Source organism: Pyrus communis, chromosome 7 (genome assembly GCF_963583255.1).
Source record: "Pyrus communis chromosome 7, drPyrComm1.1, whole genome shotgun sequence".
Classification (NCBI taxonomy): Eukaryota; Viridiplantae; Streptophyta; class Magnoliopsida; order Rosales; family Rosaceae; genus Pyrus; species Pyrus communis.
The window spans coordinates 3,284,797-3,296,106 of NC_084809.1; the positions used below are offsets into that span (position 1 = coordinate 3,284,797).

General features: G+C 38.9%; 3 protein-coding genes across 3 annotated transcripts; 2 read left to right on the forward strand and 1 right to left on the reverse strand.

Moving 5' to 3' along the window:
• Positions 1-1,072: 1,072 nt before the first annotated feature.
• Positions 1,073-3,044, reverse strand: LOC137739815 (small ribosomal subunit protein eS19x-like). Its single transcript, XM_068479531.1, has 4 exons — positions 2,858-3,044; positions 1,763-1,853; positions 1,475-1,658; positions 1,073-1,363 (listed from the first exon to the last, which is right to left on the reverse strand). The coding sequence occupies exons 1-4, from the start codon at positions 2,939-2,941 to the stop codon at positions 1,291-1,293; spliced, it is 432 nt and encodes a 143-aa protein (XP_068335632.1). The 5' UTR covers positions 2,942-3,044; the 3' UTR covers positions 1,073-1,290.
• Positions 3,045-3,230: 186 nt separating this feature from the next.
• On the forward strand, positions 3,231-7,048 carry LOC137739190 (probable mitochondrial-processing peptidase subunit beta, mitochondrial). Its single transcript, XM_068478737.1, has 9 exons — positions 3,231-3,954; positions 4,339-4,503; positions 4,658-4,795; positions 4,892-5,043; positions 5,161-5,269; positions 5,702-5,800; positions 5,981-6,046; positions 6,417-6,524; positions 6,646-7,048. The coding sequence occupies exons 1-9, from the start codon at positions 3,280-3,282 to the stop codon at positions 6,730-6,732; spliced, it is 1,599 nt and encodes a 532-aa protein (XP_068334838.1). The 5' UTR covers positions 3,231-3,279; the 3' UTR covers positions 6,733-7,048.
• Positions 7,049-8,744: 1,696 nt separating this feature from the next.
• LOC137740319 (biotin carboxyl carrier protein of acetyl-CoA carboxylase 2, chloroplastic-like) lies at positions 8,745-11,047 on the forward strand. The gene is made up of 7 exons (XM_068480179.1): positions 8,745-9,188; positions 9,631-9,684; positions 9,769-9,923; positions 10,025-10,337; positions 10,485-10,556; positions 10,657-10,722; positions 10,799-11,047. Exons 1-7 carry the CDS (start codon positions 9,030-9,032, stop codon positions 10,820-10,822), a joined length of 843 nt encoding a protein of 280 aa, XP_068336280.1. The 5' UTR covers positions 8,745-9,029; the 3' UTR covers positions 10,823-11,047.
• The last annotated feature ends 263 nt before the right edge of the window (positions 11,048-11,310 follow it).

Below are 11,310 nucleotides of genomic sequence, written 5' to 3' on the forward strand. Positions count from 1 at the left end.
TTTTTCCCCATAAGTAGGCATTTATAGAAAACCAAAATACTAGTTTTCTTTTTTGTCAACAAAATACAAGCCTAGTAGAATAAAAACACAAAATCAAATAAGTAAACCTAATTCTTGTAGAACAAGGAAACCTATATATATTTTCTCTTAGAAGTAAAATACAATTCCCAAACTTTACCAATCTCAACTACTTTCCTATTTTTTTTTATTATCCAACATGTATACGGAGAGTGTGTGATTGGCAGACCAATCACGAAGTGGTGAGGTCTAACATTATATAAACCGACCAGAGAATTTTTACTTACCATACATCTAATTATTTGCCACGTGTCATTTCACTTGGCTCTAGTTAAGTTTCACATTAGATATTTACTTTTTCAATTTTGAAAAAAATTAACCAAAATTAAGTGAAAAAACACGTGTCAGATGATTAGATGTATGGTGGGCATACACCATAGTTATAATGGTGAGCAAAAATGCTCCTATAAACCTATAACCCTAACTAGTGGTTTCCTTATAGGTAATGCTAGAGAGACTAAACGTTTAAACTAAATTTGCAAACTAAATAATGTGTCACCAATAAAAAATAAACACATTAATCAACACTTAAGCAATAATCTAATAATCAAGAACCACAATTCATTTAGTTTAAAAAATTTAGCCTCCCATTACTCTTTTCTTATTATTTACCAATAATGCTCGTAAAACTAAATTTGTAGACAAAATTTGCAAACTAAATGATGTTCACAAATATAAAATTAACACGTTTATCAACACTTAAGTAATAATCCAATCAACTTATGTCATTTGATTTACAAAATTTTACCTACAAATTTAATCCCTAACATTACTCTTACCCTAATATTTCTTTTGTTAAATATACATATATCCAACTATTTAATCAATTTTCTGCATAATTTTAGTAGCGGCTAAGAGAAAATGTGGTTAGACCACAATATCAAACCACATGATGCGGCTGATAGGGTGGCTATGCCACATTATATTACCAATTATTTAGATTGCCGTTGCAATGTCACCAGCTAGTTCTATTTTTTAAGGTAACAAAATATCATAGCACAATTTAGATGATGATCCGAAGAAATAAAGATGGTCAAAACATGGATGAAGTTCCCACAGAAAGAAAGAAACAAAAGATGTCAAACCGGCTATAACAAAACAAAAATCTTGTTTCCCTCACAACATATTGCAACATCCCTTTCAACTAAACCAAATTGGAACCTAAAATTATAGAATTTGGTAGTGCCCGTGCGGTTCTAAGAAATCCGTAGCTCATGGTGTAACCACAATCCGCCCGGCAACTTGGTCAAGATCGCGTTGACCGCTAGATGTGATTCTCCTCCCTCTGTCACAAGGTCAAAGTTCAAACCAAAGGTCAAAATTCAAGCAAATGTTAACTATACACAAGCTGCTGTTGAAAACCAGTTTATAGATGATATATCAAAGCAGCACTCACCCCTTTGGGTCAACATCAACGATGTTCATTTTCTGTAACTGTTGGAGAATGTGTCGGGCAATGGCACCACTGCTCTCGCAGAAATGTGGTGGACGACTTCCATTCCTCTGGCTTCCACCATAAATCCTGCGGAAGGCACCAACACCGAGTCCTCCCCTCAAGTAGATCTTCCTTGCCATGGAGGCTGCACATTATTGAAAGTCACATTGTCAATACCACAAACAACAAACAATTTGAGAAACATACACAAATAAGTACAATGACAATCAAAAGCAAATGAATGCTCACCAGCTCTGACATAGTACCAGTCAGGATCATAAGGAGCCAACTCCTTGAATCTTGCGGTCTTAACAATATCAGTCCATGGAGGAAGCTCAACCTGCTCACAAAAATCAAAAGAACAAGCAAATTGCAAAGAATTACAGAAAATTACACCTCCAAAATATTTGAAAATCCTAACTGAACCAAAACTCAACAACCGTACATAAAATGAACAGAGCAGCTTCCTAAAGAACACAACAAAAATCATCCAGAACAGCATAATCTACCACGAGATCTTACTACTTTGAAAAGATTTGTACATTACAAAACTGTTATTAGTTTATAACGCTGTGACCACCAAATCAAAAAATTATTTTCAGGCAAAAATAAACATGAAAAAAATGAGAAAATCGATTAAATACACGACCGACCATAAACAAGGCAATGATTCAAACATATACATAGCATAATCTACCACTGTACATAAAATGAACAGAGCAGCTTCCTAAAGAACACAACAAAAACCATCCAGAACAGCATAATCTACCAAGAGATCTTATTACTTCGAAAAGATTTGTACATTACGAAACTGTTATTAGTTTACAACACAGTGACCACCAAATCAAAAAATTATTTTGAGGCAAACAAAATACACGAAAAAAAGAATGAAAAAACCGATGAAATACACGACCGACCATAAACAAGGCAATGATTCAAACATATATATAGCCCAATAAGGTAAATTAGACGATTCATAACAAGTTGGAAATGCATTAGCCACGAAATACCAAACTAATCACAAATCAGCTACCATTTCAACAAAATAGTGTAAAGTTCGTCATTTTTCTAGAAACAATAGTTAATTACAAGCAAAAGAGCATCATTTTCCGTGAGTTTTCTATTAATTTTCCACCATTTTCTCGGAGTCCAAACAAGGGGTGTAGTAGACTAGACACAAGTCAGCCACGATTTCAACAAAGTAGTGTAAATGTTCAAACTTTCTATCATTTTTCTAAAACATAGATAATAACATCAAGGGCGAAAGGGTTTAGTTTCCTTAGAAAATTTCTAAGGTTTTCCATCATTTTCTCGGAATCCAAGCAGGGGGTTTAGTGGAAATACCTTTCCAGATCGCTTCAGATGGGCGGCGTAAGCCTTGACAAATTCGTGAGGGGAGACATCCTTCACAGTTTTCGCAGTCGCCATTGCTGGAAATCAGAGAGAAGCAATGCGAGCGCCTCTGAGCTGATGGGATATAAGACTGAGGAGGCCGACGAAGAAGATGGCTCTCTCTCTCTCTCTAGGGTTTCTCGTTCGGCTTTCGCAGTTTATTTATAGCTCTTTCGTTCTGTCGATTTGAGCCACTTTATTTGAGGCCCAACTTCTAAGTTTCACCCAAAATAATGGGCCTCTGAAAAAGGCCCAATAAAGCGAACGACGTCGTAATAGGTGTTTCGTTGCTTACTTGAGCAGCTGAGCCCCTGGAACACTGTTCGCAGTTTCCCCCAAACCGAAACCCTAGAAGGCCTCTGACTGAGACAGCCATGGCGATGAAGCACCTTCTTACAACCCTAGCTCGCCGACGGCCACACAGACCGCCGGCTGCCCTAACAGCAGCCGTTCGATCCCAGTCAACCTCACCCGCCGTCGCCACGTCATCTTCATCCCCATCCCTACCCTCCCCTCCTCCACCAACCGCCATGGTCTACGATCGATTGGCCGAGGAAGTTAAATCGAAGATCAAAAGGCTCGAGAATCCGGACCCGAGGTTCCTCAAGTACGGGTCGCCCCACCCGAGTCTCACGGACCACAGCCACATCCTCACCGCACCCGAGACACGTGTCACCACGCTCCCCAACGGCCTCCGGGTTGCCACCGAGTCAAACCTCGCGTCTAAGACCGCCACCGTCGGGGTCTGGATCGACGCCGGGTCAAGGTTCGAGAACGACGAGACCAACGGCACCGCACATTTCTTGGAGCACATGATCTTCAAGGGGACGGAGCAGAGGACCGCGCGTGATCTCGAGGAGGAGGTCGAGAACATGGGAGGCCATTTGAATGCGTACACATCGAGGGAGCAGACCACGTACTATGCCAAGGTGCTCCATTCGGATGTGCCAAAGGCGCTTTCGATTTTGGCTGATATCTTGCAGAACTCCAAGTTCGATGATGACCGGATTTTGCGTGAGCGCGATGTGATTTTGAGGGAAATGGAGGAGGTAATCTCATAAAAATAAAAACTTTTTGGACAAATGGGGTATTTGGGTTGTTTGGATTTTCGGGTATTAGTGAATTTCCATGTTAGTTTGAATTTAAATAATATTCAAAGCAACTTGATTTATATGAAAGTTGTGAACTTTATTGAGAAAATGTTTCTAGATATATGCATTGATTATGTACACTCTTTAAACTTGAACGGGACATTTTGCAGTAGCTTGCGAAAACTTACTGTATTGACTTTATGAAAAACATTGATAGGATAGGGATCCGAAAACTAGGGTCATACAAAGAGTTGAGGTAGCTATTAAAAGTAATATACATTAGGCAAAATTGTTCCTTACAGTTTTCAAATAAATGTTTATATCATTGCTTTGGTAATGCAGGTTGAGAAACAACCCGATGAAGTCATTTTTGACCATCTGCATGCAACTGCATTCCAGTACTCTCCTCTAGCCAGAACTATTCTTGGACCGTCTGGCAACATTAAGACCATCTCGAAAGAGCATCTTCAGAACTATATCAAAACACATTACACTGCTCCCAGAATGGTAATTCAAGATTTATGAATTTTTGTTCGTGCAATATAGTAAAGCATGCAACTGGTGTTGTCGTTGTCCTTTGGCATTACTTTACATGACACATTGATAATGAGGAATTTTTTTTCACAAGTGACCGTCCTGAGCTTAACTGGTTCTATTTTAGGTTATTGCTGCTTCAGGAGCTATTAAGCATGAAGATCTTGTTGGTTCAGTTAAGGGTTTGTTTACTAAACTGTCCGGAGATCCTGCCACAGCCAGTCAGTTGGTTGCGGAAGAACCTTCATTTTTCACTGGTTCTGAGGTAATGCTTGTATCCTGGAAAATTAGCCTTTATCTACTATTTAATGGGTTTACTCTCTCTTATAATATTCATTTCTATTAATGTTGTGAAAATCAGGTCAGAATTGTGGATGATGACTTGCCCTTGGCACATTTTGCGGTTGCATTCAGTGGAGCATCTTGGACAGATCCAGACTCTATTCCTCTAATGGTCATGCAGGCAATGTTGGGCTCATGGAATAAAAATGTTGGTGGTGGAAAGCACATGGGGTGAGCACTTTACATGGTTTTCAACTTCTGTAGATTGGATATCTGATATTAACTTTTAAGAGTTTATCTCTTTGAAAAACAGCAATGATTAGTTTTGGCTGCTTTCTTTGTAAACAGTTCAGAACTGGCACAGAGGGTTGCCATCAATGACATTGCAGAAAACTATATGGCTTTCAACACCAACTATAAGGATACTGGTTTATTTGGTGTTTTTGCTACTGCTAAGGTGAGGGTGCCATCTGTAATAAGAAACATTATTTCAACTTGATTACTTAGTTTCAACAAATTTTGGACTTCTTATTCTGGTCCGTAGTACCATTGTTCTTACTTGAGATTTGTATCAGCTGTTTGAGACTAGATGAGCTTTCCAGGATTAGGACTTGGCATTAATTTTTTATGTTGAACACCAAGGAGGAGTTGTGCACTTTGGAAGGAGTTAGTGTATTTTTATTTGGGAAAGGAAGAGGGAAAGTGGGAGGAGCCGCGATCACCTAACCAATTCTCTCTCCTCTTCTCGCTCTCTATCTATTTCTTTCTTCCCCCTTCCCCTCCCTCTCCCTCTCACTTTGAATAGGGACTAGCACATATTTATTTATACATTACTAACTACTCATATTAATTTACTGCTGACTCATATTGTGTCTTCTTTTAATTCCAGGAGGATTGCTTAGATGATTTGGCCTATGCAATAATGTATGAGGTAACCAAGTTAGTTTATCGAGTTTCAGAAGCTGATGTTATTCGTGCGCGCAATCAGGTATTGCTAGATCTCTCACTCTGTCCCTCTCCTAAATTCATGCTTTCTAAATCTATTATACTTGTTTGTATTTTTGTATTGTTGTTGGTATCCAATACGTTCATGTTCTCATTTGGTCGTTACATGTTTTTGAACATTTGATAAATAAGTTGCCACTTACCCTTGTTCCTTTTCTGGCAGTTGAAATCTTCTCTCCTTCTCCACTTGGATGGGACAAGTGCTGTAGCTGAAGATATTGGACGCCAGGTACCTTTTCCTTCTCATAGAGAAATAATGATGAGAGCAATCAGGTTTGAGCACTGGAGTTGCTAATTGGATCCAATCACCGGAGACCTGAAATGTTTACCGAAGCTTTTCTTAAGCTTATGAATTAGTACAGTTCTATTAGTTACGAGATACTAAAAGGGAAATAAGAACCTAGTGCTTCTCATAGAAGCTCTTCATTGCATCCCCTGAAACGGGCATATGTTCACTGGCTGCTCCATTATCGTCATCAAAGACTTGAAAACTGTTGCTGATAGTTGTTTTCTAGTGTTTGTAGGAGTAGAGTGCAAGAAATAATGTGTCGTACTCGAAGCTGATTATGTCTATTTTATTTTGATTTGTGGTTTTGCAGCTACTTACATATGGTCGAAGAATCCCATTAGCCGAGATGTTTGCTAGAATCGATTCTGTTGATGCAAGCACCATCAAACGTGTTGCAAACCGGTTTATCTATGACAGGGTATGAATACAATCTGTTGCTGCACTTGTCCCAAGTGCAAATACATTAGACTCTGTTCTAAAAACCTCGTATATCATAGAACTGAACGCTCATACTTATGTTTGTTGCTTGCTCTCATCAGGATATTGCAATTGCAGCCATGGGTCCCATTACAAAATTGCCCGACTACAACTGGTTCAGACGCCGCACCTACTGGAACAGATACTAAGCTCCTAGTTTCTCTTTCCATTGATTATTTCATAATTGCCCTTCACGATCGATCTGGTCTTGGAATATTGTGTTGCTTTTATGCAATTTAATCATCGGCCTCGGAGAGAGCTATTGAAGGCCGGTGTATTTTTGTTCCCCCCAACCCCCGCCCCCAAAAATATGTTATAGATTCTCTCACTGTTAGTAACATTTGCATTTCCTTTATTAAGCGTCGACGACTGCGAACGAATGTGATTTGCCGGATAAAAATTTCCCAAATGTGTTTGTACTGGTCTCCGAAATTTGTGAATAAAACTTAAAATTTATTTGGTTTACCGAACGGTCGAATTGGTAGCTCAATGTCGCTTTGTTGCATGCTGCCTACTCGGAAGGTCGAAATTGTTTTCTCAATTTGGTAATTTTTGTTCGGAAAAATAGATGGTGTTACTTCAATTTGGCTGTTGCGCAGACAACAGCATCGTTTGAGGCCTGCGATTGAGTTCGAAGTACCTCCTGTCTTGTCAAAAGCCATCGACAAGTTTAAAGCTTTTTTGTCTTGTGATGATTGGCTTGCCTGCCTGCCTACAAAGGGCTAATAGGAATGTATTTTTGCTCATCACATTTTTGTAATGGAGGAGTATTGTTCAATTTGTGTGTTTACTAACGACTAAGGATTTGAGGTGTCCCACACGTGGGAAGGCATTTCAGTGGGGCTTGAAAAAGCCAAAAGCATTTCAGTCCATTTATGATCACAGTTAAATGATACACATCGTCTTAAGAATTTCAACCAAGGAATTATTCATACTTTTGCTAGCTTTCTGCCTCAAACCCAATATCATAGAGCATACCTGACCTGAAATCTTACCGCATTTCCACTAGATTGCTTGCCGTGGTTACTACATACTTTACTCTTGGTTATTATCCTTTCTTCTCTTTAAAAAAGTGATCATTTGTTATATGAGAATCAAACTGATGAATATTGAATAAGAAAACTTGAAGTTTTCAGTGTAAGGGCCTTAGACTATCGATTAACATATAGAAAGATTTTTCAGTGTGCTCGGAACGCGGAGCAGAACAACACATGTCATTATACAATTGGAAGAACACTTAAAAAAATAAAAAAAATAAAAATCCTCCAATTGTACATACGGTGTTCCATCCCATTTTCCGGTCACAAAAAAATCACTCCAACACATGAAGGCTTACAAATTTTGCCACTAGTATGTCCAGTATATTTATTGAAAGGAAGTGATACCCATATTGCATTTATTAAATGGGCTAATTAATCAATTAAACAGTAATGATTTGCTGGGATGGAAATAGGAGGAAAAATATCATTTCTGGATCTCTTCCATTAAGATCATCGGATCAAGTGATCCAGACCTTTGAAATTTCATTTAATAACAAAAAATTATTATAGCTTTTAAATAGTCAAAACAAATAGATGGTTGGATGAAATTTTAAAAATTCAAATCACTTAATCCAATGATCTTGGTGAAAGAAATTCGGAAAGCATCTCTTTCTGAAATAGGATAGTCATGATTTCATAAAGGGTTGTGATTTTCACACACCCTTAACTACTTTTCCCACACCCCTCCCTATTTTTTAATTCTTAATTGGTATCGTATTATTTAATCTTCCATATATACCCTTCCTACTTGTTGATGGTAATTAATGAAAGATTAAATAAGGAGGGGTATATATGAAAGATTAAATAGTAAGATACCAATTAAGTATTAAAAAATATAAAAAAAATATGAAAAAAGTAGTTGAGGGTGTGAAAATCACAACCCTTACATAAATGGTCAAAAAGATGAAAAGCCAACGGACACCACCCAAACCTTTGGAGAGTTGGAGGGAAACCCTACACATTTGTCACTGCTGTCAATGTGGATATGTAGGGCTGTAGGGGTAGGGCTTTCTAGAGAGAAATAGGGGAGAGAGAGAGAGAGGCGCGTGAGTTGTTAGCTGTTAGTTGAAGAGGGTGGGTGTTTCAAATGGCCTCTCTCTCTCCTCTCTCTCTCCCTCTCTCTCTCCTCACATTGTAAGTATCGGAAAACAAAACAAACACATTGTGATTAAGTGAAGAAAAATACACATAACATTGAACATCCAGTCCCTTCCTCCCCTCTCTCAGATTTCTCAGTCCCCAATACCCAAACAAAAACCCACCTCTTGGATCTCATCGCCCCCCCATACCCTACAAATTTCCCATTTCCCATTCCCTTGCCGCTTCAGATCCCACCTCCCCATTTCCCCATTCCCAATTCCCCATTCAGCCACCTCTGCTTTTGCTTTGCTTCACACTACACTCCAATGGCTTCCTTCACTGTTCCCTGTCCCAAGGCTTGCTCCGCCCCCGTTACCCGCCTCGGCTCCTCGGCCCAGGCGTCGCAGCCGCAGCAGCACCTCCTCTCCTTCCACAACTGCCTCAATCGCTGCCCCATTCCCTCTCTGCAGATTTCTGGCCTTCAGGTTTGATTAATTCCGCTTACCCTTTACTTTTTTAAGCTTTGTTTGTTTAAATTTCATTGCCTTTTGTGTTTTCACGGTTGAATTTTGTATTTTGTCCAACTGGGTATATGTTTGTATGCGTTGTATATCTTCATTTCCGAAGCTTCTTGAATATAAAAGTAATAAATTGAAGTTAACACGTGGGAAATGTTGTTGGTGTGCATTGAAATTCATTTTGAAGAATTGATGGTTGTATCACAGTTAGGATTTTGATTGAGCTGTGACCCGGTAATGGTTTGTCTTTGGATTAAACCAGCAAGCTTCTCCAACCGACAAATGATTTGCTTTTGCTATGATCATACTCTATGTTTTCAGTAGCTGTGACTGTTCTATCGCAATCTGGATTTTACGTCAAAGGTTGCAGCTATTAATTGTTTTCTGATCATATGGTTAACTCGTGTAGAGCTCTGTCAGGAAGCAATCTTCTTCCTGGAAGGTGCAGGCACAGCTTAATGAGGTAAAACTGTTTGGAGTCAGTTTAGTAGGTGGGATTTGGAACGTCGTGTGTGAAATTATAATTGATTACTTTCTGAATCCAAAGGTTGCAGCTGAGAAATCTCCAAATTCTGTACCCATAAACAACAAGAAGTCTGAAGATGGATCATCGGAAGGGAAAGACGAGTCTTCCAGTCAAACCAATATTCCAGATGCAGCATCAATTTCCGCATTCATGGCTCAAGTATCAGACCTTATTAAGTAAGTTGCGCGAATTTTGTTTGTAATTGGTTTCCATATACCGTCAACTATGTTTTGGACGTCAATTATTTTCATTAATGTGATACCATTTTTGTGAGCAGGTTAGTGGATTCGAGAGACATTGTGGAGCTGGAAATGAAGCAACTAGATTTAGAGCTTGTGATTAGAAAAAAAGAAGCATTGGCGCCACCACCACCAGCTCCAGCTTCCCAACAACCAGCACAATATTATTCCATGCCACCACCTCAACCAGCAGCACCAGCAGCAGCGGCTCCCGCTCCAGCATCCAGTCCACCAGCACCTGCACTACCCGCCCCTGCAAAGACAAGCACATCATCTCACCCTCCACTGAAATGCCCCATGGCTGGAACCTTTTACCGCTGTCCTGGACCTGGTGAACCACCTTTTGTTAAGGCAAGTGTCTTTACTTATACTTATCTATAAAAGCTTGAGTTCCAAGAGATATGGGAGATGACAAAACAATTTTTTTTATTTTTTATTTTTTATTATTTTATCAGACACCTGCATTTGTCCTAATTGTTTACTCAAATAAATGTGCAGGTTGGAGATAAAGTTCAGAAAGGTCAAGTCATTTGCATCATTGAGGCCATGAAATTAATGAACGAAATTGAGGTTCGTTTTTACTTTGCTTTAATTGACGTTATGCGCTGATTATTGCTTTACTTTCATTGGAAAATGTTCTCAACTAATTGTTCCTTTCATCCTTCTACAGGCTGATCAATCTGGAACCGTTGCTGAGATACTGGTAGAAGACACGAAACCAGTCAGTGTCGACACGGTAAGTAATCTTAAAACCTCTCGTAAGTACTCTCGATCAATCTGTTTATCTAAGAAATTTGTCTGCTTCTGTGCAGCCTCTTTTTGTCATAGTACCTTGAGAGAGTTGAGCAAGGTTCGGAAGAATTTTTTTGAAGCTTTTTGGTGATAAAATTACGTTTCGGACATTTATCTTCTCTTGTAACTTAAATAATGTTTGTTTCAGTTTCTGGAAAAATCGTCGAAATTCACAATTTTTAGAGTTTTAGGGACGGGCCATGGTGTGTTATCAGAGATGTCAGGCAATGTGCTTTCCTGAAACGTAATTTTATGCCTTCTTTCTTCAAGTCATTTTTAGAAATTATGCATGAAGCTTTCCTACGCACAAGTTCCCTTTTAATTATTTTGCTAGATATAAAATTATTTTACATACATTCAGCTTCTTCTTTGTTTGCAACGTGCTTCGTTCTAAGGGAAATACTTCCCATGTGCTTCTTGGTAGCTGGTTTGGTATTGTTGTGCTTTGTTGCTGGGAAAATAAGCTCATTTTTGCTGCTTCACGTTTTCAGCTTTTTTTCACCTGAAATTGTGAAAATAAGTTGTTTTTAAG

Excerpts from the sequence above, each read along its gene's own strand:
- LOC137739815 (XM_068479531.1), bottom strand. The coding sequence starts at position 2,941 with ATGGCGACTGCGAAAACTGTGAAGGATGTCTCCCCTCACGAATTTGTC. Across the intron at positions 1,854-2,857 it reads ATCTGAAGCGATCTGGAAAG|GTTGAGCTTCCTCCATGGAC; the intron begins GTATTTCCACTA and ends TTTTGTGAGCAG. Across the intron at positions 1,364-1,474 it reads GTTGATGTTGACCCAAAGGG|AGGGAGGAGAATCACATCTA; the intron begins GTGAGTGCTGCT and ends ACCTTGTGACAG.
- LOC137739190 (XM_068478737.1), top strand. The coding sequence starts at position 3,280 with ATGGCGATGAAGCACCTTCTTACAACCCTAGCTCGCCGACGGCCACAC. Across the intron at positions 4,796-4,891 it reads CATTTTTCACTGGTTCTGAG|GTCAGAATTGTGGATGATGA; the intron begins GTAATGCTTGTA and ends TGTGAAAATCAG. Across the intron at positions 5,044-5,160 it reads GGTGGTGGAAAGCACATGGG|TTCAGAACTGGCACAGAGGG; the intron begins GTGAGCACTTTA and ends CTTTGTAAACAG.
- LOC137740319 (XM_068480179.1), top strand. The coding sequence starts at position 9,030 with ATGGCTTCCTTCACTGTTCCCTGTCCCAAGGCTTGCTCCGCCCCCGTT. Across the intron at positions 9,189-9,630 it reads TGCAGATTTCTGGCCTTCAG|AGCTCTGTCAGGAAGCAATC; the intron begins GTTTGATTAATT and ends TAACTCGTGTAG. Across the intron at positions 10,557-10,656 it reads AATTAATGAACGAAATTGAG|GCTGATCAATCTGGAACCGT; the intron begins GTTCGTTTTTAC and ends ATCCTTCTACAG.